General features: G+C 37.2%; 2 protein-coding genes across 13 annotated transcripts in view; both read right to left on the reverse strand.

Moving 5' to 3' along the window:
• Positions 1-11,191, reverse strand: part of foxp1b (forkhead box P1b) — a 159,448-nt gene extending 148,257 nt beyond the window's left edge. For 5 of the 11 annotated variants that reach the window (XM_067588288.1, XM_067588295.1, XM_067588293.1 and 2 more), the window contains exons 1-2: positions 10,374-10,558; positions 6,149-6,223 (exon numbers count right to left, since the gene is read on the reverse strand). The gene's annotated coding sequence lies outside the window, so the exon portion shown is untranslated. Of the gene's footprint in view, positions 1-6,148; positions 6,224-10,373; positions 10,562-10,619 lie in introns of those variants that run through there. The other 6 variants (XM_067588292.1, XM_067588286.1, XM_067588289.1 and 3 more) reach the window with 4 other exon arrangements.
• Positions 11,192-15,146: 3,955 nt separating this feature from the next.
• Positions 15,147-26,086, reverse strand: LOC137182043 (eukaryotic translation initiation factor 4E type 3-like). Of its 2 annotated transcripts, XR_010928226.1 has the most exons (8): positions 25,743-26,086; positions 20,063-20,135; positions 18,207-18,301; positions 17,701-17,761; positions 17,551-17,617; positions 17,359-17,447; positions 17,079-17,236; positions 15,147-16,695 (listed from the first exon to the last, which is right to left on the reverse strand). XR_010928226.1 is itself a non-coding variant. In XM_067588298.1 (7 exons), the coding sequence occupies exons 1-7, from the start codon at positions 25,925-25,927 to the stop codon at positions 16,649-16,651; spliced, it is 684 nt and encodes a 227-aa protein (XP_067444399.1). In that variant the 5' UTR covers positions 25,928-26,080; the 3' UTR covers positions 15,147-16,648. The 2 variants fall into 2 exon arrangements, 1 of the variants encoding a protein (XP_067444399.1); XM_067588298.1 differs by lacking the exon at positions 17,079-17,236 and having other exon boundaries at positions 17,292-17,447; positions 25,743-26,080.
• Between the last annotated feature and the right edge of the window lie 989 nt (positions 26,087-27,075).

Here is a 27,075-nt window from a genome sequence, read left to right on the forward strand (position 1 = left end):
GTCGGAGTGATTAAAATTCTTTGAATTAGCCCTTCAATCACTGCATACTATTGTGTATAAAGTACACAGAAATGCACTCAAAAGCCTAGCCACACTCCTCTCTGTAGTATGAAAAGATTGATTTACTAATTTCTCACTGTGAGTTGTTTTCAGTGCGAGGAATTGATTGGTCAACACATTAAAAGCTTGTACATCATGTACTCCATACACACAACATGAGAAGGCTTTTAGAAAAATATCCAATAACTCTGAACCACACCATAGCAAGCATTTAGAACAGGTGTAGTGAATGTCCAACAAAAGGCTGTAAACACTTAACAGTAGCAGGGAAGAAAACAACTCTGGAACATACTGCGAGTGATGCAGAACGCACTTCGATGTCACTTGTCTGTGTCACTCTATTACTCCTACATCTCACAAACTCTGTACTTGTAGACCATGCTCATGTTGTAGGAGTATGTTGGAATGATGTGAATCATTTTACGGTGATGTGATCCTTAATGTCTAAAAAGTTGTTTTGTTTTTAAAAAAAAAAAAAAACTCACATGATTAAGTCAAAAAGACAGTTTTAACAAAATATTGCAAAGAAGTCTAGAGCTGCAAAGATTAGTCGAATAATCGATTTGTTGCTCACTATTAAATTAATCAGCAACTATTGTGATAATCAATTAATTGTTTTGAGCAATGAGTTTTTAAAAAGGAAAAAATTTCTGATTCCAGCTTCTCAAATGTAAATATTTTATGGTTTCTTTAGTCCAGAGTCTTTATGATAGTAAACTAAATATCTTTGGGTTGTGGACTGTTGGTCGAGAGAAGACATTTGAGGATGTCACCTTGGATTCTGGGAAACAGTGATCAACATTTTTCACCATTTTTTTGGGTAAAATAACTAATTGATTAATCTAGAAAATAATCGACAGATTAATCGATAATGAAAATAATCATTAGTTGCAGCCCTACAGAATTCACAACGTTTAAAAGATTTGAAATGTGCCTCAGCTTTCAATGTAAATTAGAGAATAAATACAATGTGAAACAAATCTGGCTCCCTTTCATACACGTGCACCATTTGATGTGGTAGAACGTGCAGGCTTTCAATCCGTGTTTGACCCGTACATAAGTTACCGATGTCACAGGTTAAACTGACATTCGCAGAAACTCAAATCTGTAACTGTAGAAGTATTCACATCACTGCTTAAGTACACAATAAGACTTTTTCTCATGCTTTTTACACTGGTACCTGGAACAAAATAAGTACCAAATAAAGTTTCAGTTCCAGTATAGTTTCTCTCTCTTGCTCACCCACTCATACACTCTTTTGCTTGCACTTTTTCTGTCTGTCTTACCCTTTTTTTAGACTAGTCAGGTAGACATAAATGTCTTGTAAGCCAAAATAACATTAAACAGTTTCCATCCCTAATATAAACCTGTGTTTGCCCATTCATAAGAAAGCCAAGTTGTGTCATGAAGCTAAGTCAGCATTACCCCATTAAGATCGACTGCAAATGCCAAGTTTATGAAAATGATATTCAACAGCGTATTGTGCTCATGTTCAAAAACTGATCATTGAAATCCAAAGTCAACTTTTTGTTTTTGTTTTTTCCTCAACACTGTAAATACTCCTTTAGTTTTTGACAGGTCACGTTTTACACGCGAGATATGCGCCATTTGTAACTGCCTGCTTTTGTGTCACATGACAACCAATGTGCTTGTGCATGCTTACTGTCAAGAAGTAAGTCACACTGGTCTTAGGAAACAAAAGAACTGTGAACTGTGGCACTACATTTTAATACAAAATGCTGCAGAAGGGCCATTATTCACAAACAGGAATCGACACTATGATAAGATTCATGACTATTAACTTCACTTCTCTGATGTTTTGAGATAGTGTTTTTTTCTTACTAAATTTGTGGTTGAGTATATTGCTAAATTTATGTCTCCAGTGTTTGGGATGGACCACTGCATTTACCAGTGAAAGTGAGTTTTGTGTTGTACAGAGCACAGAGAAATGTGTTGGTGTGAGATGGTTAATGACTCTTCATTAACCATCTCACACCAACACACGTCTCTGTTTCCCTTTGATAATCTTGACATATCTTGCTCATATCTCCCTCTCAATTGGTTGTCCTGTGCTGTTGCAGATACTGAACAAATCAAAGAAGCAGCTACTTCTGTCGTGAGTACCAGAACATTTCAGATAATTAACTTTAAGTATAGTTATAGACTGTGGTTGACGCTCTCGTCTATAACCAAACTGCACCTGAACTTTACCGTACTTAGCACTCTTGTGAGGAGCGAGAACTCTGCTTAGCTGGTATGAACATGATCGCTTCAACTGGCTGGCTCTATTCATTTCAGACTTTGCAGTGGCGGTACAGCAGGGGGATGCGTTTTCCTCTCAAACTACTGACCCCAGATTTTGCTGACCGTTTCAAACTTGCCAATGCTGCATGACACACAGTATGTTGTTGTACTTGCTGCTAAGTGATTCTGATGAGACATTTGCAAGATCAGTGACAGCCACCGCGGCTGTCGCCTCTCGTCTAAAAGGGACTTTACACACATCCGCAGCGTCTGATGCTGTCCCACTCTGTGAAAGCCACATATGTATCATACCTGACAAGGATCTTTGTGTGGATCTCAAGATTACAGTGATTTGATAAACAGAAACATAAAATACTGTACAAGTTGCCAGTCTATGTGAATCAAAGCGTCACCCAAACATTACTTCACAAATGTTAAGGCACGCTATTCTCCTTATTAGTCTTGGCCTTTTCTACCATGATTCAACTAGCTTGCGCTCATAGCAAACTAGCAGGCTAGAGACAATACCTATCCGTTCCTAGCCAGGTAATGTTCGCTCGATTGGTTGTAACAAACAAAAATGTTGTTTTGGAAACTGGGCTGGGACTTGAATTCATTATGAATATTTGGCATTTGACTAAAATATAAATACTGAAATTGCTTCTGATGTAACAACATCTGAAGACAGCCTCAATTTTATCCTCTAACTGACTGCAAAGACACGCCTGAGCAAGGTAAGTCAGAATATTGTTTCATGACGGCGGTGAAGACTTAACTGACGGAAGCAAATGTCATCGACTATGGCTAGAGTTATAAATGGGAACAGCACGGGGAACTATTATCTCACAATATCCAACATCTCCAGGGACAAAGTTAAAACATATGGACAATCTAGGTAGGGGTGCGCTATATGATTAATATTGCGATAATTGTTCCAAATAACTTAAAAAATAAAATGTTAATATTAATTGCATATTATAAAAGTAAATTATTTAATTTAAAAAATGTATCATCTCAAGATTTTATACTGTGACTAATTTTTGCAAAATTCAACTTATAATTTGTTTAAAAGTTGGCACACTGTGGCACATTGAGAATTTGGCACAGTATATGAGGAGACATAAATTATAATAATGAATTATCATCCATCCCTAACAAAGTCAGAGACACCAACAAAACCAGAGTGCTTTTTTAATCACAAAAACAACCATGACAAAGTGTTTATCTAGTCAGCACATGCAGCAAATGGTTAGCCACACTATCTGCTTCAACACATAATTCCATCCCAGGCTAATCTATTGACCGAAATGATAAACAAAAAAATAACTCCTGTGAAAATAACCATCTCCAACTGAGTGGTTTGGGAATGGAGCCCCACCCTGTTTACAACACTGAGAACAAAAACAAACTCCCTCCAAGGAGCCCGGGCAAATGCAAGTCACACACTCCAAGCAATACAGGCAAACAACTACAATGTCTGAAGATCTACTGGGAGAGCAAGCTACCAAACAACAGTAGCCTGCACACAATCAAGGTGTGCATCCCTGTTTGTTTGCAGGGGTGAATTGGAGAGCGAGAGAAAGTGTCTGTGAGAAAGACAGAGAGAGAGAAAAAGCGAGAGTTGGTGTGAAAGTGGAACTGGGTGGCAAATGAAGTCAAATACCACCCCCACCACCCCAGTCTCAGGTCAACTGAATCATCGGGAGTCAGGGAAGATACCGTCACCACCTTCCATGAATAGCTCACAAAACCACATCAGTATGACTTCACCGTGGCAAACCCAGTAGTTTGAGAACACTCTTCCTCCATATCCAAGAGACTCTGAATGAAGAGGTAATGAATCTCAGTTAACAAGGCCGTTATCAGTGAAGGAACTGCATCAGCAGGAGGGACTCCAAAACCATGAGGCCCTTACATCCCCCTGGCCTTTTATTGCTGCTATTAACTGCACAGGTATACAAAAAAAAGTGCAAAGATAAAAGTATCACACGATTGATACTAACATTGTACATCATCACAGTAAACAATGAGACTGTATAAGGGACACAAGTCCAATTAGCCATCTCTGCTCTCTGCTATCAGGTGTTTAAACAGCCTGCTAGGATGATAATAGTAACCTGCATACTTTCATCTGTGCTCCAGACTCATCAGCGTGGTAGCACCTCTGCTGAAGCGCTGCACTGCATCTTGGGTAATTACTGCTTCCCAATTACCACCCAGCTGGTAAATATATATCAAATAAACAAGCAACAACCCGTCAATTAGGAGCACCCTTTCATAATGGGGGGTTCAAAATGATGTTTTATGTACAGACAGAGGAAAATGAGTGTGAAAACAGAGCATTCAACTTCAAAGTGAACTAACCGCAGTTAAGAGTACATCTGAGCACAACAGTTTCTAAAATAATTAAATCACACGTTTTTGAGGTAATTAATATGCACCTCTAATTAAAGATATTTTAATTGCAAACAGGCCAAAATGTACAACAGGGGAACAGTGCTGTTCCACCAAGAAAGGACTTAAAAATGAAACATGGCCTTTTCTTCACGGACGAGTGAAGAGGGACAGTAACATTGTTGAATTCAAAGGCAAAGAGAACAGCTGCAGTAACAGTCTGTCAACAAAATTTGCATTGCTGCTCTCTCCTCATCTCCATTACTCTCTCCTGTCTCTCCTCAAGCCCACGGAGCTGCCGGCTCAGATCTGAGTACTCTGATGGCTTATCACATAGCGAGCAGCAGGCTAAGCCGGAGTGATGCGCCCAAAAGACATGATCAAAGCACACCAACTTTCCACCCAGCAATGATGATGGAAGAGCAGGCCCTGCCATGTTATGTTTCTTATTAGGCTGGGACTGCCAACAGAAAACACAGCCAAGAAGTCAAGGATGAGGGCCTTAAAGATGTGCTCCTGCAACCTTATTTTACATTACGCTGCCTACTACAGTTAACAGGGTTTAAGTAATAGTCTGTGACATTTTCATATTAATACATGTCAGTTTTGCTACTCTCATTCTCCCACTGATGTAGCATAATATGGATTTAACCTATAGCCAGTTGATGAAAGCCTTCATTTTGTAGCTCTAAACATCCAATATGAGAGAGGTGCTCGGATCTAAAAACTTGGTTCATGTGATAACTTTTACATTTCCAGCAGCAGGAACAACGGTTTGTTTGGCATAAACAGAAGAACCTGTGAGATAGCATGAGCAGCCACCACAGCTGAACAGACAAAGAACAGCGGCCACCACTAGAATCTCAAACTTCAAAAACAGACAATCAAAGGAAAAAGATATCACAGCAGGGCAGCCCAGGAATATCAACCCATATCATGTTACGTTAATAGAAGAATTTCACTTTTACAAATTCTAACTTTAAAATTAGGTTTCTTACTTTCTTAAGTCACAGTGTCTGTTTCAGGTACAGAAAATATCAAATCTCACATCAGTGGAACTGGGCACTTTTTCATGCTTATATGAGTTCAAGAATAGCCTGATTCCAACTTCATCTTCCCCAGAAATTTAAAAACCACAATATATATATATATATATATATATATATATATATGGGTTACATCCTAGAATAGATACTTTACTTTCAGACTCTCTTCTTTTGGCTTCTCCAGAATTGCGAAGAAGCAAAACTACTTGTTGAAAACTGCACGCACGGACAAAAACGAACACTATCATGATCTACACCACTTGATGCTGTGTAAAGATTTAGTCTGCAGTAGATGATAAATGAAAGTGAGAGACGTCTTTTTAGAGATCCAGATCAGCACATAATATTTTGTTATTTGAAAAATAAACTGTGGAAATTCAAACATAGAGTGACAAATGACTTACAGTTCGGACGTACTTTCACTAGTGGCTTTAGATTGTTCCAAAAGCGGCAAGCTTCACTTCCTGTCCATTGTTGCCCTAGAACGACAAACAAAAAACATCTTAGATTACAGTCGGAGTAATGTAAACTTTATTGAAAATTCTCTCAAAATTAAGTCCACGTCATCCATCAGGCCATAGAAGCCACTTCATAAACACACACAGACTGACATACAGACTGGACAGCTGATAGAAACAGGTGCTGAGGTTTCGCCTGGCAGCTGAGCACAGCTTGTAGCATATGGTTGATTCCCTCATGTCTGGATGAAAATGTTTGTAGCTTACCTGCATCATTCCCAAAAGAGATAAGAGACTATGAACTGCTCAAAAATGCTAATTTCAAGTTATTATTTCCTAAAAAAAAAAAAAAAAAGAAAAAAAGCTCTAAACACATGAAAATACAATCATTACGTCATACGAAGTCTTGACCAATCTGACTGTAAAGTGAAGAAAAATTTTTAAAAAAGAAAAAAAGAAAACTTGCATACTTTATTCATCTCATGTTAATAAATAAATAATAATAATATTTTTTTTTATTATTATTTGGATTGTCTGAGTAATTGTGTGAATACCTATGTCTGAATGTGAAAGATGGAAAAATGATTGCACATACATGTTTCGTTCCGAATGCAGATGTTTCAGAACATGACCACACCCTCTATTACTGCCCTAAAAAAAGTGTCAAATCTCAATGTAAACAACGCCACAGTGTGAAACCAAAACCCTTAACATAACTATGTGTCTTCTGTTCCAAGTCTTTCTTTATCATGTTTGAGAAGAGTCCATCGGCAACAGACTTCATAAAATCATCTTTTACCTGCTGTGTTCTCAAGTATCAGATGAGTACAAAAACATGGTCATTTAATTAGAGCCATGGTCAAATATGCTGACAGTACCCTTAGAATTAGAAAATATTTGATTATATAATCACTGTTAAAAGCCATCATACAAGAAAAAAGACTGAGAAAAATATTAGTATTATTACACTACCACTATCATATAGCCTATTGACATTGTAGAGGCTGTTGCAAAATTTTAAGCAGCCTATCCAACCTCATTTAAACTGAACGGCATGTACAACGGGCTAATTATGTATTCAAATAAAAACACTGCTTTTATCTGAACCCAACACACCAATAACTACTTTAATACACCAATTTTGCTAATAGAACAATATATACTGGATACTTCAATATTTTTCAAACAATAGACAATCTGTAAAACTGTTCTGTATTCCTCAAACACAACACCAGTAGTAAAATCATTTTGTAACTCAAGTTAATTGATTGTAATTGCATGCTCCCTCTCTTCCCATGCAGAAGGATGATATTTTTTGTCAGCATCCCTCCCTTTATTAAGGACACATGACAGTAGAAGACAGTAATTAATGGCTGCATGAGTTAATGGCTGTCCTGAGCATTTTGCAGTCTCCATAGAGACTGAGGAGCTACACAGAGCTCACCTGAAGCTGTCCACTCTCTGACCAATCACCTTCCCTGGCATGGAGAACCGTCTGCCTGGGCACGCCACAGGGGCCGGGACACACTAACCTTTACCCTGGAAATATTGTTCTGCTTTCCTTTGTTATCACTTCCATTCACTTAATACAGCACTAATGAGTGTCCTGCACTTGTATTTATATTGCTGGTACTCTTCCCATTTGTGTTGTGTGAGTCAAACATGCAGAAACTACATGACAAATTCATTTACCAGAAAATTCCCTTTATTGATCAGTCACTTGTCTTGCTTTGTGCAAAAAAAAAAATGTTTCAAGCAACTGGTTTCAGGGTATCTGAAATCAAATGAAGGGTGAAACTGGCAAATAAATCTGAAAGCAACAATACAGCAATTGCAGAACCTTATTCCCACACTGAACCGAAAATAACTCTCCTTATCATTCAGCTGCAAGCAAGAGAGCACAGTCAGTTTACAGCCCCTCCGTACCCAGCACAGGGTATTTCAATGTGTGTTCACAAATACTGAGCCGTCAGATGAAAGAGAGGGCCGCTCCACTCAGGGATGGGAGTCCTCACACTGAATGCATGAGTGACTGATTACTTTCTTACGAGTTGAACCTCAGCTCTCTACAAAAAAGAGCCTTAGCCCGAGCCTGAAGAGGCCAAACTTGAAACAAGGGCTTTCTAAATAATACAAAATCACAGATTGGTGTGTTAAGGATCTTGCGTCATTACAATGCATACAGCTGCTCTTCCTCAAATTTCAAGCTTTGAGTTTCCCCCCTGCCGACTAAATTTATTCAGTTGTAGTGAGGGGCAGAGAAAGTACAGTCACTTTTGTTTCTAAACGCGAACACAGGGGACAGTGTTAGGTTGTTCCCATCAGAATCAGCAGAAGGCTGAATGTCTATATGTAATAGCCGTGTCAAACAGCAGGCCTGGAAAAGTTGCAAAGTTCATCCTGTGTTTTAAAACCTGGGTCAGCATTTGTGAAGGTCCATTTCTGCATAAGTGAGCACACAAACCCCAGTGCCTGTTCAAATAGTCTGCAGCTCTCTCTCAGGCAGCTCATGACAACAGCCCAGCAGCAGCACTGTTTGATCTCCAATGTTTTCCTTAATCTGGGTTGTCAAGGTTCGCTTGTTGGAGGCTGTTTACTTTACTTCTCCTACAAAAAAGTGTTTTTTTCCCCTCAGACAATGACTAATCCAAAGACCAAGAAGGAGGGAGCACTGCCAGCAATAGTTGTTAAAGCTGCAGTTTCCCTTTTGTAAATTTTCAGATGGTTTTAGTCCTGCTGTTGCCAGCTGCAGACTTACTGTATAAAATATTAGGGTAATATTTCATTCTTATATGTGTGCAGTTCAGTCTTTATAGACATATATAATCTGCATCTTTTTTTATTAAATTATTCTTTTTTGTGCGCCTACTAATTCTAATAATAAATCAACATGGATTAGACACATGAGACAGCTGCTCATAATATTTATACATACACAGTAAAATTCATTATTCATCTTTGTTTGGTGTACATTTGTCTGTCAATATGCCTGTTATAAAATGTTAATTATAACATAAATTAGACCTAAAATATTTAATATGCTCTGCTTTCCTTTGAGTGTTTCCATAGTGCTAAACATTTTTGTCAAAGTACATTCCTTCAGATAGTGTACACGGATAACTTAACATTAGTGAAAACTATTTACACACTCTAGTAATAACAGGTAATTAATTGATAATTTAACAAAATTTAAACCCTACTTTTGACAATTAATAATTAGATGCTCTGCAACTTCAGCGTTTTTACAGTTATGAAAACGTCCAGCATTAACCCACACCACAACTGCCTCAATAGATGGGCTACACTTGTTTCAAACAAAGCAAACCGACGATCCAGTCAAATAAAAGCTCTTGTTTTAAACTTTTCATGCTGTGGTGTGGCTGTAAATTGTCACCGATATAATTAAAAATAATTCAGTAAAGCCTTTGTGTTAATGAAAAGTTAACTGTGAGGTGATATATCCGCTTTAATGTATTGTGTTACCGCTGAGCTGACAAGCTTAACCAACACAACAGCCTTCAATAACGCTAATGATGAACAGCCAAATAAAAGGCGATTAGCTAAAGCGCTAATACAGTTAATAACTATAGTTTGGGGCAGTTGTGCCTTCCTCCGGTCTTTCGGAGTTTGGAGGACAGCTAACACGTGGGGAAAAGCTCCTTCCCTGGTCTTACTCCAAAGAAATCACGGCACCCAAACTTCCCTTTCACCGAGTAAAGTTAATAACTTTTACGGCGTTAGCATTAACAGGTAACGTTGTAATTACGCGCTGTTAACGTCTATCGCCAGTCAGCACTTAATGGTGAAAAATACTTTTCCCCCAAAGGTGCATTTTCCCCCGGGGTCTCACGAGTAGCCTCAACTAAGTTAGAAACTCAACTTTCAAAAAAAAAAGTAAAGTGTACAACACTCGTAGTAACAAAAGGCGCTCTAACAGTCACATTTTACAGCGATATTTAATAGCGCTAACAGCCACACCACATCAGAATATTACAGGTGTTTGTTTATTTGTTTATTTCGCCATTTGAAACAAGACAGCGACAAAAACCAAAGACAAACTCCGTGTGTGCGTGTGTGTGAGTGTGTGTGTGTGTGTATGAGCAGCAGAAGCAGCAGCAGGTATCTAGATACGACACAACAAAGCTAATGTTAACATAATAGTGAAACTTACCAGAATGGCTCTACAGCAGCTTACAGGCGCACGCGGAGGATACCGATTTGCTAGTAGCCTATGAGATAACGAACCCGTGCACGCGAGGTTGTGTACCGAGAACGCGTGCGACAACAAATCACACCGTAAACACTAACAATATTACTCCGCCCGCCTTGGTGTTAGTGGCGAGGTGGTGGAGGTGTGGGGTGGGGGGGGGGGGACTAACTAACTAACTTAACTATAAGGAGAAAGAGATAATCTTACCGAGGGCGTCGAAAAAAAGCAAAATGTGGAGTTTCACACTCGCTACCTCCCAGTCTGTGTCGTGGGGAAAGGCACGGGCTCCTTTCTTAATGTTGTTATTAGATTTTAACACGCCGAGAAAAGAAGGAGAGAAAAAAAAGGAAGAATCGCGGATTTGGATGTTGTTGTTTTGATGTTCCAAGTCCGTGACGTCATATCCACCTGCTGGGTAAACAACGTTCATTGCATTGCAGATCCTTCATAGAAACATCACAGTCACAAGTACAATTCAGTAGCACTTAGTAGCACTTAGTAGGTCCTTTTTATGGGGAAATGTAATGATGTGCATTAGTTTTAGCTGAAAGTGTGACAGGAGAGAGGGGGCTGTCAGAAAAGCTAAAATGTCTAAGCTGACTAATTACAACTGAGGCAGAATGAACTTCTATTATTTCAGAAATTTCTCCTGTCTGTTTTTCTTTTTTTTTTTATCTGAGGTTCATGTAACTGTTTCAAAGCCTCACTGCAAAAAGATGATTTGCTTTGACATAATCATCAAAGATGTTTTAATCTCAACTGTGTGGAGTTTTAACTATTAAAGAGGGGTTATATTAAGATTTTGAAAATGACTATGAAGATAACCAGAGTGCAGGTTATTTCAGTTTATGTGTGGTTATCATTTCCGATATGTAGGTCTAGCTACTCAGAATATTTTTCAAATGTTAAGGGCTGTGACTATACCTACATTTCAACAAAGGTATCAAGAATTTCTGTTCATTTTTGTGGTTGAAAAGTTGTGCTTACTCCCAGATCACGACTACTGTCGTTGTGACAGTATTCAAATCCCTGTCACTTGCCCCTGAAGAGGAGAATTATCATGGGCCAGTTCAACAGTCCAGTTAACACTCATTGTAAAGCAACATTAATTTAACCTCAAGAGAAAGTATTTTAAGTCGTTTTTTGTCCTTGATCAAGGTCTGAGAAGCACAGCTCATTTCGTTATAAATGACATTACATTTATCATGGCTGCATCTGGGAGGAATGCTGCTGCTGATGAACCGTCTCAGCAAGTCTGTTTCTTAGTACAGAGCGCCACCCTCTGACCAAGCCCAGTCACAGGAAACATTTGATATTTCCACAGAATAGTCACTTAGTCTCTAGCATATGGGTTTATGGTGATTTTACTTAATATTCTCAATCCTCTGTGTCACTATTTTATTCATTACCAACATTTATCCAATAATATCCTTAACCCTTCGGTGCATAGATGTTTGCCAAACATTTTGACATACCTCAGGTTCTTTAGAGGTCCGTAACTTCTGTATTACAGATTGAGTTTGTAATAACATTAATAACCCCTAAAAGTATACAATTTGTATTAATTTGCTCCTTTTCCATATCATTTATAGGTTCAAAAATGTTATTTTCAGAATCTATTGATAATTTTCAATTTAATCAATTAATTTTTATGTTTATATAGTCATTGTACTGTGTTACACATGAACTACTGTAACTGCTTCATTACTCGCACCAAACACAAATTAATCACAAATCATAGTGTGTGACTATGTTGGGGTCATTACAATATGTTTGCGCTGCACACAGCAATCTATAGTTAAGCTCATGTCCTCTGAGCTGGCATTTTGTCTCCATGTCTCCATGTCTTCATTTTTAGAGTCACTGTCATCAAAACCCTGTAAGGTGTCAAAGTTCACACCACATTAAACTCACATTAACAAACTTCTTCATCCTTTTGTCTGTATTAATTCACTGTAACAGTGATACAAAATGAGACCAAACAGGAAAACACAACATTACCTACTATTACCTGTTACCTGCAAACTGAAAAAACACTATTACATTTCTTGGAACTTTGAAGACCCTATAAAGATTTTAGAAAAATACATTAGAAAAACATCATTTTTCAATAATATTGACATAATTGTTAAAAACCAATAGGACAGGGTATAATATGGTCCCTGGTAAGTGTTTAATTAGTTTATAGTTATAATAATATAGTAGTATAGTATTTCCATAGGGTTTTCTTTTTTAGTGAAAGCATATCCCCAATCCCACAGCTCAAAGCTGGCAAGCTAAAAATATTCCCACCATAAAGCTGCACTGTATATGTGACAGACATGTCAGTTATTATATGGCCTACAACCACAGTGTTGTGTTCAATGACCCCAGTGACTGGAAACACACTCTGAGTCATCCAACTGATAAGTCTGAAGCCACAGTGTGGAATTCAAACATATGATGTGGACACACATATACGGCCATGGCAAGAACTGAAAGAAGGTCATGATTCAAATTTACATTTTTAAAAGATGTATAATATCCAAAACAAAAAAAGCTAAAGAAATTTTTTATGATATGAGGGATTTCAAATTTTGACACACCTAAGAAAAACATCTCTGTATTAAAACTAAAATATTCCTATCTGGCTTTTGAATGTGTGTGTGGTTCTCACTGGTGAATGTATGATGTCATTCTTCTACTTTATGAAATTTTATCTCTTCTGGTATAACTACACCCTGCCCATAATATTCCTAAGAGGATTTGCAGTTTTACTATGGTTCGTATAGTGAGCCAATTCTACAGTCTTTTATAGTATTACAGCAGTTTTTTCACAAGGTTGTAAACATGATTGTCTGGAGTAATTAATGAGAAAAATGAAGATGTATATACACTGTCAAGTCAATCTAACATGTAATCTAAGCTTTCTAATCCTCCAGCAGCTTGATCTGCATGTCAATACTGGATCTATGAGCTCAGCGGAGCCCAACAACCATGAGTCTGGGTGTGAATTTATTACCATGTTTTGTTGGTGTCACGCTGGTGATGTGTTGTGTGGATTAAGGCCCTGACTTGATGGAGTGTAGTTACAAATTAATTGAGGATCACTATCAGTTACGTAATAGCCTCTCCACACATACGCGTGCACACAACAAAGTAATTAGCTTTCTGTTAATTAGGTAATTAAGCAAATGAATAGGAGCTCCTCTTGATTTCCAAAGCGGATGAATGGCTCGGATACAGTGTTTTCCCCTCACTGCTGGGGGCTCTAGCATTCAACATGTAATGAAAGGAAGAGGACTTCTGGAGAAGGTATACAGATTAATGACCTGTAGAGAACTGTCCAATGAGTGAAAGGAGAAAAACTTGAGACCATGATATCTTCTTCTATCTGCAGCATTCTGAAATTATAAATATACGCTGATTGATGGCATGGCATTGTTGAATTTCCAGGCATCAAACACAAATAATCATACTGTTTAGAAGGTAAAAGATTTCATACTTACAAATCATGTCTGAATGTTAATAATGTTATTTAAATTAAATCACATTATGCATAGTTCTTATAATAATCAATGATTCTGTTTGAGTATGCGAGTGATGGTAAAGCAAGAATGGTAAATACTGTGTGTCCAATCTCTTGAACACATGTCCAGTAAAATGGACAGTTATATTTCCAGTCACAGAAAATAAATATAAATAGATAAGAGACAATAATCGTGTCAAAATCTCAAACTAGGAAAGACTCAAGGGAATTAAAAATATATAAAACATTGGAATGGCATTCATCAGGTGGCCAGAAACATGACTCCAAATGATTACTAATGTTGCTCTGCGTCTGCTGGATGTGTAAACAGGCAATGGTTTGCTAACACATCATATGTATCAGTGAATCATTTACAGTATTTTATCCTGATGTCGGTATGTTCTCCACTTGTCTGTTTAAATTACTGTCTAGGTCACACTTATGTTGTGTCACATTTCACTGATAAAAAACGTAAAAATCTCAAAAAATAACTAATATAAAATAATAATAATAATGTGAGTAATATTAACTTTAAATGGTGATACAATGTCAATGTTTACAGCTTGTTGAGCAGCCTCGAACTGGCCAAAAGGGGGGGAAAAAATCAATCAATGCAAGTTTAACAGGCCTTTGTTCACAGAAGATATTCTGACATGTCACAGCAGGAAATGCACAGGTGTAAATAATACAATACATGATGAAAACCATTTCAGTTTCAGGCTCCTCGTACTGTGCATGCCAGCTCACTGTCACGATGAGACACTTGAATAGAGCCATTGTTGATATTATTAGTAACACCTGTGCTTTTCCTGCTCGGACACAATAAAAAAGAAAATCAAAAAGAAAACAGATAAAAAAGGTGTGTTAGATTTGGAGGTCTAGCACTGTAGATTAACAATCTTGTGCTGTATTGTTGAGTGAACACTCACAAACACCCAAAGAATTTTCTTACTTTAATTGGAGAGCCACCGCTACTTGCTGCTCTCCTGACCTTTACAAGATTCATTTGAGAGGCATTATTATTGCCTTAGGTGACACAGCAGGGAGAGAGTGTAATGTGCAACTGATCCAATTAAATATGATGAATCAGCACAAAATGGCTTGCTGTAAGTGAAAGACGCTGTAATGCTGAAGTATTAACACATCATGTGCCAGAATGGCAACACCGTCCTTTAACAGATAACTGCTGTTTATGATTGTTACTTTGCAAGAAGAAACACAAACAATTGCGTTTTTATTTTATTTACTTAGTCCATGTCACTGCAAAAATCATGTTTACAAAGGAAATATTGTCCCCTTATATCTAACTTATCAACCAGTTCAAAGTTGAACTATAAAAGTGGTGTGACATACAATAATACCAGAAGCATTCAGTTTACTGTAGCCTACACTGCAATAAAACAATAGTATGTTAACTGTGTTAGTGAAGGTAACTCAGACCGATGAAGTTTCAGAAAAATGGCAAAGATATGAGTCCTGTAAAAGGATCTAAAATATAAAAAATGTTTTTATATTTTAGCTGTTAAAATGTTATTAACCTGTACAGACATGATCAAATTGGTGAAATCACTGTCACTTATGATTCAATACGTTCCTTTGAAGCAGCAGTCTACATGCACTCATCTTTATTTAAACCCACCATATCTGTCTGCGTTACTTTTTCTTAGTCATAAAATTTGACATACTGCATCTACATATCATACTAAATATGGGAATCGCATGACCGAATGTTACTTCCTTTAAAACAAATAATGCTGCATTTTTCTCAGTGTGTTATGGTTAGAAGGACACAGTCCAAGCAAACTGGATTTATCGGTCAGGAAAACAAGTACAGACAAGAGCACCACCAGTTGAGCACAAAAATGTGCCATATCTCTTCAGAGTAATACACCAAACAATGCGTGACTGAGTTAAGGAGAGCAGAGGTCTACTTTTAACACTTCTATTGAACGAAATGTCAAATGCGGTGTGGTGTGAGAACATTCAAAGAGGCACCTTTCAGGATGGATTTTGCTCTTTAACTAAAGCTGTAAAAACAAAAAAAACATCTAAGAAACCAAATCTAATGTTTCTTAGGGCCTTATCTGTGCTGATCCTCTATGATGGCTTTATAACTGAAGGACACTGTGACTGGAATAGGTAGTAATGTGCAATATTTCCAAGTGTTACCCTGATTTTAAGTTTGATGTACAACTGATGAAGATACAAGAAACCAAATGGGACATTCACTTACAAGTGGAGAAACTCCAGCTGAATTAAACACACTAAGATACAAACTACTTAAACAGAAAAGTGCTTTGGCACTTCACAAGCTGACTTAAGACATGATATGACTTGAAATATCTAACATATCATAATGTTGAAACATACTAGATTATGTAGCTGCTACCTCTATACCAGGAATTAATTGTGAGGTCCATAGGCCGTGCAGAGAACGGGACCATGACAGTGCAGTTCAGTATAGGAGGAAGTCAAAACCAACATGGACTCATGAACTCTGAATGAGATTTACACTGGATATACATTCTCTGAGGGCTTCAGAGCTTTAGGGCCCACATGAAAAGGAAACAAGGCATCAATCTTAAAAAGTTATAAAAATATATTGATAACATTTCCTTGTTGAATGCAAAATAATATCCTTGATTAGGTTGTGGACAGAGCCTTTACATCAAGGCTGGTACAGAGTTCAGGTTTTAAAAAAAAAAAAAAAAAAAAAGTGCGTTACAATCTAGTGTCTTGAGCGTCCTCCCTCAAAGGCATGATGTTCCATGTGAGCTGAAAAAGTCAAAGTGATTCATCTATTAGACATAAATAATACTCATTTTACATGCAGAACACAATTTAGACCATGACTACAGAATGACTTATACTTATGACTTATAAAAAAATATATTCATCCCCAGATTTGAATCTTAAAGGAATAGTCTGGATATCATTTTTGGATTGTGTGGCAGCTCAAACAACACAATCTTAGGTTGACAGAAGTACGAACACTGTACCAAGCATTAGTTAAAATACTGTAGTTCATTATAATGTCAGTAACAAATATTTAACATGTAGTGACAAGACTAGCCTATATGTATGTGGAGCAGGTATGAAGGCATATGGTGCATTTGTCTTGCTGCCTTTTCTCTAATGTCAATAAAGCCTTGACTCGCCTGCAGCCATGAACACTCCTTTGAATCATCCTCTGGCACGCTTACACACTGGTTGGAAATGTGTTCTTTAAATGTGCACAGTCTCTTTTCTACGGTCTCACTTGCATAGGCTGTAGTTTCTGACAGGGCGTCTTTAAAGCTTGAGCTCATTTCCATTTCTAAATCCAAAAAGCACAACACATGAAAGTGGAGGGAAAAAATGGGCATACTTACACTTATAAAATACAGCTTTAAAAGATATGTATGGGAGGAGCTCATAGATTTTTCCCAAGATACTTGCTTCGTTAGCGAGAGTTGCATCTCTATTCCACACTTGTACAACATCTTCCCGATCTCGAACGCTAACACTGACACCGACAACCTCATCGTCTGATGAACAAAAAGAGATAAAACGGACAACAGTGCTGAAGTTAACAGTAAATAAATATCCATCAACACAAAAGATATGATTGGAAAAAGCAAAGTACCTTACCTGAGGCACAGTAATCTGCAAACTGCTCCCCAATAGTAGCAAGTAACAATTCTTTCCAAACTGCAGACTGAAGGGCAAAGAGAAGCTAATTAGTGATTCAGTCATTTATATTATTACGTGAGGAAGATCTGAGCGGAGCACAACACCTACAGTGCTTTCTTTTGGTACTTTCATCTTCCATACTCCTCCTTTTGCATTGCTTTCCTCTTCCCTGTTAGAGTAAAAGATAAAAACAAATGAATGCAGTGCAACCTTAACTGAGTGATCAGTTTTACCTTAAACTAATATAGAACAGGTTGGATAGTACTAACATGACATTAATATACAGCATGCATTACCTACTCTTATTTAACATGTTAAACCGATGGTCTAATAGTGATGTGAATGATGTAGTAATTCCAAAAAAACTCCACTGTAATAATTCAAGATTTTATTACACACTTGGTTCAATTTATTAAATGTACATCCCTTTATGTTGCTGTGATGACATTTTTACACTAACAGTGTTTCTTATATGTCAAATGTAACTGGAGGGGAATTATTATTATTATTACATTACATGGCAGTTACAGCATGGGATTCTGTTATAGTCTTCTATCTGTTCGTGCTAGTGCTAAGAAATATAATCATAATATTTACAATAAGAGTAGACTTACCAGAGTGGCCTCCGTTCTCCACGCATTAAGTGATAGCTACATCTCAAAGGCAGTGCTGAAACTGGAGGGATGTTGTTGTATACACTCCAGAACATCTGCAAAGAGAAAAAAAAGAGAAAGAATGCTTATGACATGTCCAAAAGAGTTATTTCTTCCTATAAACTCTAAGAGAAAGTTACTTTGGTGCATTATAATAGTAGCATTTTACTCCTTTGTCCAGTATGGATTTAGTTTGCAACACTTCAGCATGTGTATTTTCTACAAGAAATGACCTCACAGCTGTTATCCATACTATTTTTAATTGAGAAATTGTTCGTTAATAAAGTAACCCCACATGACTGTGACACTCCCCATTCTCTACTACTGAGAAATGCTGATCATGTGGTCAGATCACACCAGTCATCAGTGACAATGCCAATGACATCCCACAAAGAGCCAGTGAACTGGAAGCAATTCATTCTGAGATTTGTTCATATTTTCAAACATTAGCCCTGCAGAATCACACTTTCCTAGCTGGTGTATTTTCCAGGTTTTCTACAGCTGATTCAAATAAATGGCAGACCTCCCTGCTGGAACCACACAGCAACTACACTATCATTGCTGTAAACTTCTCACTGCTGCACAGGGTGACAATGTGCGAAAAGTTAAAGATCCCCTCCAGACATGTTTTAAGACATATAAAAATACTCTGCATGGAATATTAATTTGTGCCTGATGCAGTTTTTCCACAAAAAAGTTCAATTACCTAGTTAGAAATTCTTAAAGTTACATCTACTTCTTCTCCCTCATTAAAAATCTAGAATCTATAAATATGTAAATATTTTTTTCCATTTCAGAGGTTAAACTGCTGAACACAAGATGACTACTACTAAAAGTCCATTTTCAGTGTATGTGCACTGGAGGCTTCAAGTTTCCATGCACATCGCACTTGTGTAAGTTGAATATTGGACCAGGTTTTGGCTTCCAAAATAGATGTAATGTCACAAATCATGTTTGTAGGTTCACCCCTTTAACTCAGATATTTGTGAGCACAGAACTTTCCCCCTTTAGCAGACGAACGTGAAAACAGCCTTCACATGTCAAACGCTGCACATACAGCACGTCATCCTGCACAGTGAAGCTCAAACATCCAACAGAAGGAACAAGAAGAAAAACACATTTTTGAGTGAAGGGGGGCTTTAAGGATTTTAGCTGTAAGGGCCAAATCTGTTTTATATTCCCAAATAACTAAAGAGTTAACTTAATGATTAAAAAATATTTTGTGTGTTTTTCAGCTTATTAAAACTGAAACCATAAGCCTGTTTAACTTGTGTTACTAAAAAATGTACATTGTAAACCTTTAACAGTTTTTCAAAACATTAATAACTTATTTGTCTGTTGTAACATTCATCTTTATATTAAAAGATCTGTTAGTATGTTTGATAGATAGCAATTTCTATCATTTTTGGGGTAAATTTAGCTCAACTTTACTGTAATTCAAGCTATCAAACATCATATCAAAACAAATTAGCATATGTACTTTAACATGTTGGACAGTGGACACAGATCTGAAGCTGCTGTCAGGTACACTATGCCACACAACAGCATCAAATAGCAACAAGAGGCAACAGTTTGAAACTCACTTACGTAATATGGTGTCAGTTAGTTGTGAACTCTGTGCTCATTTGTCATGGTAAAATAGTTTGATTTTCCCCCACCAGTCCTGCCTGCTGTAGCTTTAATTGCCAAATAACTGCCTATTCCCTTTTATCTCTGAGGCTCTTTTCATGTGAATTTGACTCTATAGCCAAGTCACACACTTGATCTTTTTGCTCTTAAGATGATGAAGCTCTTTAAGCTGACACACCAAATCTCACCTGAACAGTTTGTACTGTGTAGATCTTCTTCAGATTGGATTCACATTCTGCAGCCGTCGTGCCAGGTAATGATCTGCAACAACACATAAAAACTGCTTCAGACTCTCAGACTCTTTTTTTTTGGTCAGTTCATCTATTCTACTGAGTGTTGACAGGCTGTATAACAGAGCTGTCTTCACTTGCTTTAATATTGGCATTTAACAAAAGTTTGAACCCAGCCTATAGCTGCCACATTCAAGTGGATTTTCTTTGGATTGCATTGTAAAGTTATTATTGATGTGTTCATACTTTGGAAGAATGTATTATTGTGTTTAGACTCAGTATATACTTCATGTTTACATGTTTATGTGCCAAAAGATCAATGAAGGTTTTGAAGAAGTTTGTTCAGAAACTGTCTTCCCTGGGAACCTTATTGCTGGATCATTTCAGATTTTACAATGTCTTTATCTAATTCTTTTCTTTCAATTTGGGATAATACATGTAAATTGATTTCCCTTCTTGTTTTGTTGGTGTGTTTTCATTTTTATGTAGTTCGTCATAAAATTCCTTAAACCTTTTATTAATGCCTTGGGGGTCTTTTATAAGAGTGCGATCTGAGTGTTTAGCTGGGAATAATAGAGGATTTTTCTTCTGAAGTCTGCATGCAAGTATTTTTCCTGTCTTCTCCCCAATTTCATTTTTTTTCTTTTCAATTGATAAAGGGCAAATTGGAGTTTTGTATTTGTCAGAGAATATAATACATATTATACTTTTTAAATGTATAATGGGGATCGACAGACAGAAAGAAAGAAAGAAAGAAAGAAAGAAAGAAAGAAATGTAGGTGTATCAGAATCTTAGTGCATTTCATTGGTTGGTTAAGACCTTTTGTGTTTCAGGAAACTAAGTTATTTCTTTTCAGTTGAACATCAACCATCTCTAATTATAACCAGTAATTGACCCTTCATTTTAGTAATCCCTGAGCAAATTTTATTATGGTGAGACATGAGGATGAAAGAAACATATAAGAGAGTAGGAAAAAATAAGCAATAATAAATAGAAGAATAAACAAACAACAGACACAAATATAAGAACACACATTGATTGGTGATGATAGTCCATATTTCCATGGCCAAACACCCACACATAATTAAAAAAAAGAAAATTAAGAATAGGGGACTAGCTCATTTGCCCCAGTTTGAAACCTTTTAGTATTGATAATTTCATTGTTATTTCTTTCTTTCTTCCCCAGAAGCAAGTTGGCAAGTTGACAGCAAGTTGCTGTTTCTTTAGATGCTGAGAAAGCCTTGGACCAAATCAAATGTGAATATCTGTTTAGAACTCTAGAGGAACTTGGACCGGGTCAAAATATCATTGACTATATATATCGGTGCTCTACAGTAAACCAAAAACGATGTCCACAAATGGTTTGATATCAAAAGGATTTCCTCTATACAGAAGGACCCGACAAGATTGCCCCCAGGTGGATAGTTCTGGGTCTGAAAAGTGAAGCCAATGCAGAAGTGCCTTAAACCTGCATTCTTTCTAATGGCCATTAGGGGGCGACTCCACTGGCTCCAAAAGGAAGTCCGACTGTATAGAAGTCTATGGGAAATGACTACTACTCACTTGATTTATTACCTCAGTAAAACAGTTTCCTAATGACTTTATGGTCTCAATCACTAGTTTCAAGTCTTCTTCAATACAGAATGATGTTCATTTTGTAAATTATGATCCCATTTAATTTAAATTTGACAATAAAGCAGGATATGCTTTAGGGCGTGGCTATGTTGTGATTGACAAGTCACTACCACAGCAACAACATTAGTTAGGGAACATAAACATGGTGTAACCCCAGATTCACAGAGTAAAGGCGTAGCAGTAGTCATCACTATTTCAGTGTGTTTTCAGTTCATGAAAGTTAATTGTAACATTTTGGTTGCCTAAAAACGTGTTGTTCAGCATTTGGTTGTACTAAAAGACCCTCAAAGGAGTCAGATATTAAGTTTTTCCTGGGAGTACATTTTGTTTTAATGGTTTTCAGCCCATTTTTTGCTAGCGAAAATTAGCATTAGCATTAGCACAATTAACCATACACAGTCCACTGCCTCCTCTCATCCAAATATGGTCACACCTCTAGCTCCAATAATCCAAGATGGCAACTGTCAAAATGCCAAACTCGAGGTTGCAAAACACAAGTCCACAAACCAATGGTTGGCGTCACGGTGGCTACATCCATTACTTTTATACCGTCTATGGTTGCCCCTTATTGCCTTGTTGATTATCCTTTCTTTAGAACCGCCTTGAACAATTGATGCATTGAGACTGACACTGCTACAAAGAATGCTTACAGCAACCACCTTTCAAGTGGTCTCCAAATGGCATTAAATATCACTTTATCAGGGTATCACTTTAAAATCAGATTTCAAAAACTTAGTTTCAATAAATATGAATAACACCTTGAGAAATATTACTGAAGATTTAGAGAGCTGGATATACCTGCCACTTGTTCTCGGGTAAAATAGACAAAATTAATGTCCTCCCACCTCTAATCTATATCAGTGGTCTCCCATTCTCCTTTGATAAAGCAAGAATCAGTATCAGCAAATTACTTCTTGGTATTATAATTTTTTCTTGATCAGGATAAAGGTGGATTTGGTCTTCCAAATTAAGAAAAATACTACATTGCTATAAATTCAACATACCCTTTAAAATCGGCTTATAACAACAGTACAAAATTAACAACCTGGGAAGACATAGAAACAAGAATAACGTCTACTAGCAAACCTAAAATATCTCTTAAATCAATGTGGTTCAACCCCAAATACTTAAAAGATACCCACAACCCTGTAATTAAATTTTCTTGCGAAGTGGCAAAATACTTGCATAACTCATTAAATTTTAATAGTCACAATGAACCCAGTACCCCATTGTGGCATAACAGCACTTTTATGGCATAAGCAAAATCATTAGAAAATGAAGAATGGGAAAGAAAAGGGATTTCTTCACTGATGTACCTCTTTACAGAATGTGTTATGATGTCCTCGAGCAACTGAAAAGCAAATTTGATCTGACAAGTAAAGACTTTTAGCTATATCTGTAGATCAGATCACAACTTGCACAATTTCTTGGAGAACGTATAAAACTCATGAAATTAACTAATAGTGAGAATAAATTTTAAAAAAAATAATGATAAAGTGAAAATAAATTAACAACAATAATGAAAAAGGAAACGTATGTATAGCTAGCAAAATTTACAAGATTATAAACAGTTTGAAGAACACTGTCAACATCTCCTTGGAGAAGATCTGGGGGAAAGATCTAGAAGAGATCATAGATCCTGATACCTGGACATTAATCTGGCAGAAAACACATAGAATAATGAACTCAGCACGAAACAAAACAATAAATTTTAAGTTTATCCACAGGATATATTATACCTTGAGAAAACTCAAACTTATGATATTGTGTAATAATGAAATATGTTGGTGCTGTAAAAAGGAGAAAGGCCCATTTTTTCACATGATATGAAAATGCCCAAAACTGCAAATGTTTTTGAAGACAGTTGCATTTATTCTATCCACAATTGTTAAAGAGAACCCCATGTTATATGTTTTGAATTATATGGATGATAAAAGTTGGCCACACTTCATGAAAAAGATTGTGTCTGTTGGATTTATGAGTGCAAAAAGAGTTACAGCTACCAACTGGAAGATTATTAACAATATAAATGAGAAATCATGGCTACAAACGTTTGAAACATCACTAAGATTAGAGCAAATGTCTAATTCCATATGTACTCCCTCTTACGAAACTTGGAATCAGATTAATGTACAAATTTACAACAACATTACCTGCCCTGGTTAAAACATAAGCACCACTACTGATCCGTTTCTATTATCCTCATATAAGTTCTAAAGCAGGTTACTATTGTCTTCATAATCTAAGTAGAGATTGACACCTCAACCATGCAATCTTCAGTGCAATATGTACACATGTATTAGATTTGAATGTATGTATGCATATCTATTAGAATACTTGTATATATATATATATATGTATATATAGTAAATGTGTATGTATTTGTAAATGTGTACATGCATATGCACTGGTATATATGTCAATGGGCAGGTGTATGCATGTATACATGTGTATGGGTATATATGTATGGATATGAGTATATATGGTATATGTATGTTATGTATGTAACCATGAGCCACTACTATATAAGAAGTGCAGTAGGTCTGTAACATGAGATCAGTGCTTATTCCAGGACATGGATATATGCAGTGAGCTTACTTAACCACCCTGTTTTTTTGTTTGAAATCTTTTTTTTCTGTACTTAACCTGATATATGCAAAGTTTTGCTTCTGTAAAACAACTTTTCCTGAGCATGAAATCAATTTAAAAAATGAACCCAGGATCATTTTGATTCATTTCCATGCCTATATAGATTATATGATGCATACAGCAATTATATCAACAGTAAGTGTACTCCTCAAGTATAAAAGTCTTAATCTAGCCTGATGGTTCATGAGCAGCTGTCTTTTGGGGGTTGGACCATATTGTTTATGTATGTATTCATTAATTTCCCATCTTGTGTTTAATAAAATATCCACAATAATAGTGTCATATGGACCTAAATGTGAAACTGTCAAATCTAAATAAAGGACCATTTTTACAATCAATTCATCTGAAAAGCACATCACAGGTTCTGACAGCCCAAGTTGACATCTTAAAATGACTAACAGTCCAAAACCTGATATTCAGTTTAAAATAATATAAAAACACAGAAAAGCAGCAAATATTCACATTGAAGAAAATGGCACCAAATAACATTTTTCATTTTTGCCTTATAAAAAATGTTTTTTTGCAATGATTTTTACAAAATTGTCAAAATTGTTGCTGATTAATTTTAATTTGATCAAGCAATGAATTACATGACTGATTGTTTCAGCGCTGGTCTCAATGGGCAAATACTAGCCTGGTCTCTAGGTTGGGGACTGGGTATTTTTCAGATTTGAAAAGGTTTCTTTAGTTTATTTCATTAATATTTAACTTATTACATGTCAACACAATGAGCAAATACATGAAAGATGGCAAACCTCAGTGTCATCTAAACTTTGGACACCTTTGCTCCAAGGCAAAGGATAAAACCATAAACAAAGCATAAATGACTTCCTGTGATCTCATAAAGGAGGAAATGTAACGTTTAGAAGTATTATGCAAATCCATACATACTACACTATTCCAAACAAGGATGTATTAATGTCTACACAACATATTTAACTATTGGAAAAAGTGAAGCCAGTACCTCTAAGTCTGCTACTTTTCATAAAATGGAGAAACAGTCAAAAGTTCAGCCCAAACCCCCTCCTCAGGCTCCCCTGCTGGGAACCAGAGCTTCACTAACTTCACTTGCATGTTTTGATACCAAAGAAATGACAAGCACACACGTCCACCGTGTTACGTACAAGTCATTACCTTGGATACCAACATAGCCGTGAAAATGTGAACTTTTCTGGGGTGTCACCCACGGATTTGTAAACAAAATAAGGTCATGTTAACCGCAAACTCTCCCGCTACATTTGCTCCCGGAGGCCTGCTGAAAGCTGTGGCCTTAAATGATATTTTCCTTGCATCACTGCTGCTCTTCCTGGGCTCTAAACTCAACGACAACACGGAAGAAGGGAAATATATTACCTGTCCAGCCAAAAGGTCCAAGGTGAGTGCAAAGGCAGCGTTGCAGTGTCGTCTTCTCGGTGTTTCTTTGTGATATTATCCAACTCTTTCTCGTCGATGTCAATGTTGTTTTCAGGGGAAACAGTCTCGGCGCTCAGGGCGCCTCTGTCCATCTGTAGATCAGTCTGACCGGCAGGAACCGCCATTTCAGCAGACAAGACGCTGATCTTTTCTGTGCTCCCTGTATGAATCTCCTTAATAAAAACACCCGGTTTGGCTTTATCTCCAGATACTGAAACACACTTTTCCGCCTACCGACTGATGACGTCTCTGCGTAACCGGGCAGAAACGACGCAGTTGGTCCATCCCAGAGAGCCGGAAAAATAAGGTGAGGAGTCACTCTGCCGGGTTTTCGGGTTGCAGAAACTAACCTGCGTCACAAAGCTCCTACCAGCCTCATATCTCCATCATGCACTGGATAACCGGTTGTGCAGACACATGGGTGAATATATTAAAGGACGGGTTCACGGTTTTTCAAGTGTGTCTCAAAACAATAGTCAGGTGCCCAAATGAACATTAAAATACGTTTTTCTTGCCATAATTATTTCTCTTGTTCATACTGGCCATTAGAAGATCCCTTCATAATACACTTCCAATGTAAGTGATGGAGGCCAAAATCCACAGTCTTCCTTCTGTGCAAAAATGTATCTGAAGCTAAGATGAAGTTTAAGTGTCCAAATGAGTCAAATCAAGCAGATATATTTCAACATTACAGTCTTTTTAATGCCAAAGTCCCTCTTTTTGTTACTATACTTCCACCACAGCTTAATAGGGAAACACTGTCTGAGGAGACACAAAGAGGGAATTTGATACTAAAAAGACTGTAAATGTGACAGATATCCACTTGATATGACTAACTCAGACTACTGAAGCCTCATATAAGCTTCAGATAAACTTAGCGTGTAGGACTTAGTGGCATCTAGCAGTGAGGTTGCAGATTGCAACCCCTCACCCTCACCCCTCCCCTTCAAGTGTGTAGGAGAACCTCCGGTGGCCACAAAACTTGTGAAAAAAGTGAAAAGCCCTCTCTAGAGCCAGTGTTTGGTTGGTCTGTTCTGGGCAACTGCAGAAACATGGTGGTGCAACATGGCGGGCTCCGTGGCAGAGGCAGCGTCAAGTAGGTCTATCTGCGGACTCCCAGTATCTACACAACACACCCACTTTATTATAGAACACACCCACTTGGTTAGATGTAGGCATGAGCAGTGAGGTGGTTAGGGTTAGGGTTAAGGCCGCATTCAGACCAAATCAAGTGGTGCGGCGAAAACGCCAGTCTTCCCATTCATTTGAATGG

The sequence above is a fragment of the Thunnus thynnus genome, chromosome 4, assembly GCF_963924715.1.
Source record: "Thunnus thynnus chromosome 4, fThuThy2.1, whole genome shotgun sequence".
NCBI lineage: Eukaryota > Metazoa > Chordata > Actinopteri > Scombriformes > Scombridae > Thunnus > Thunnus thynnus.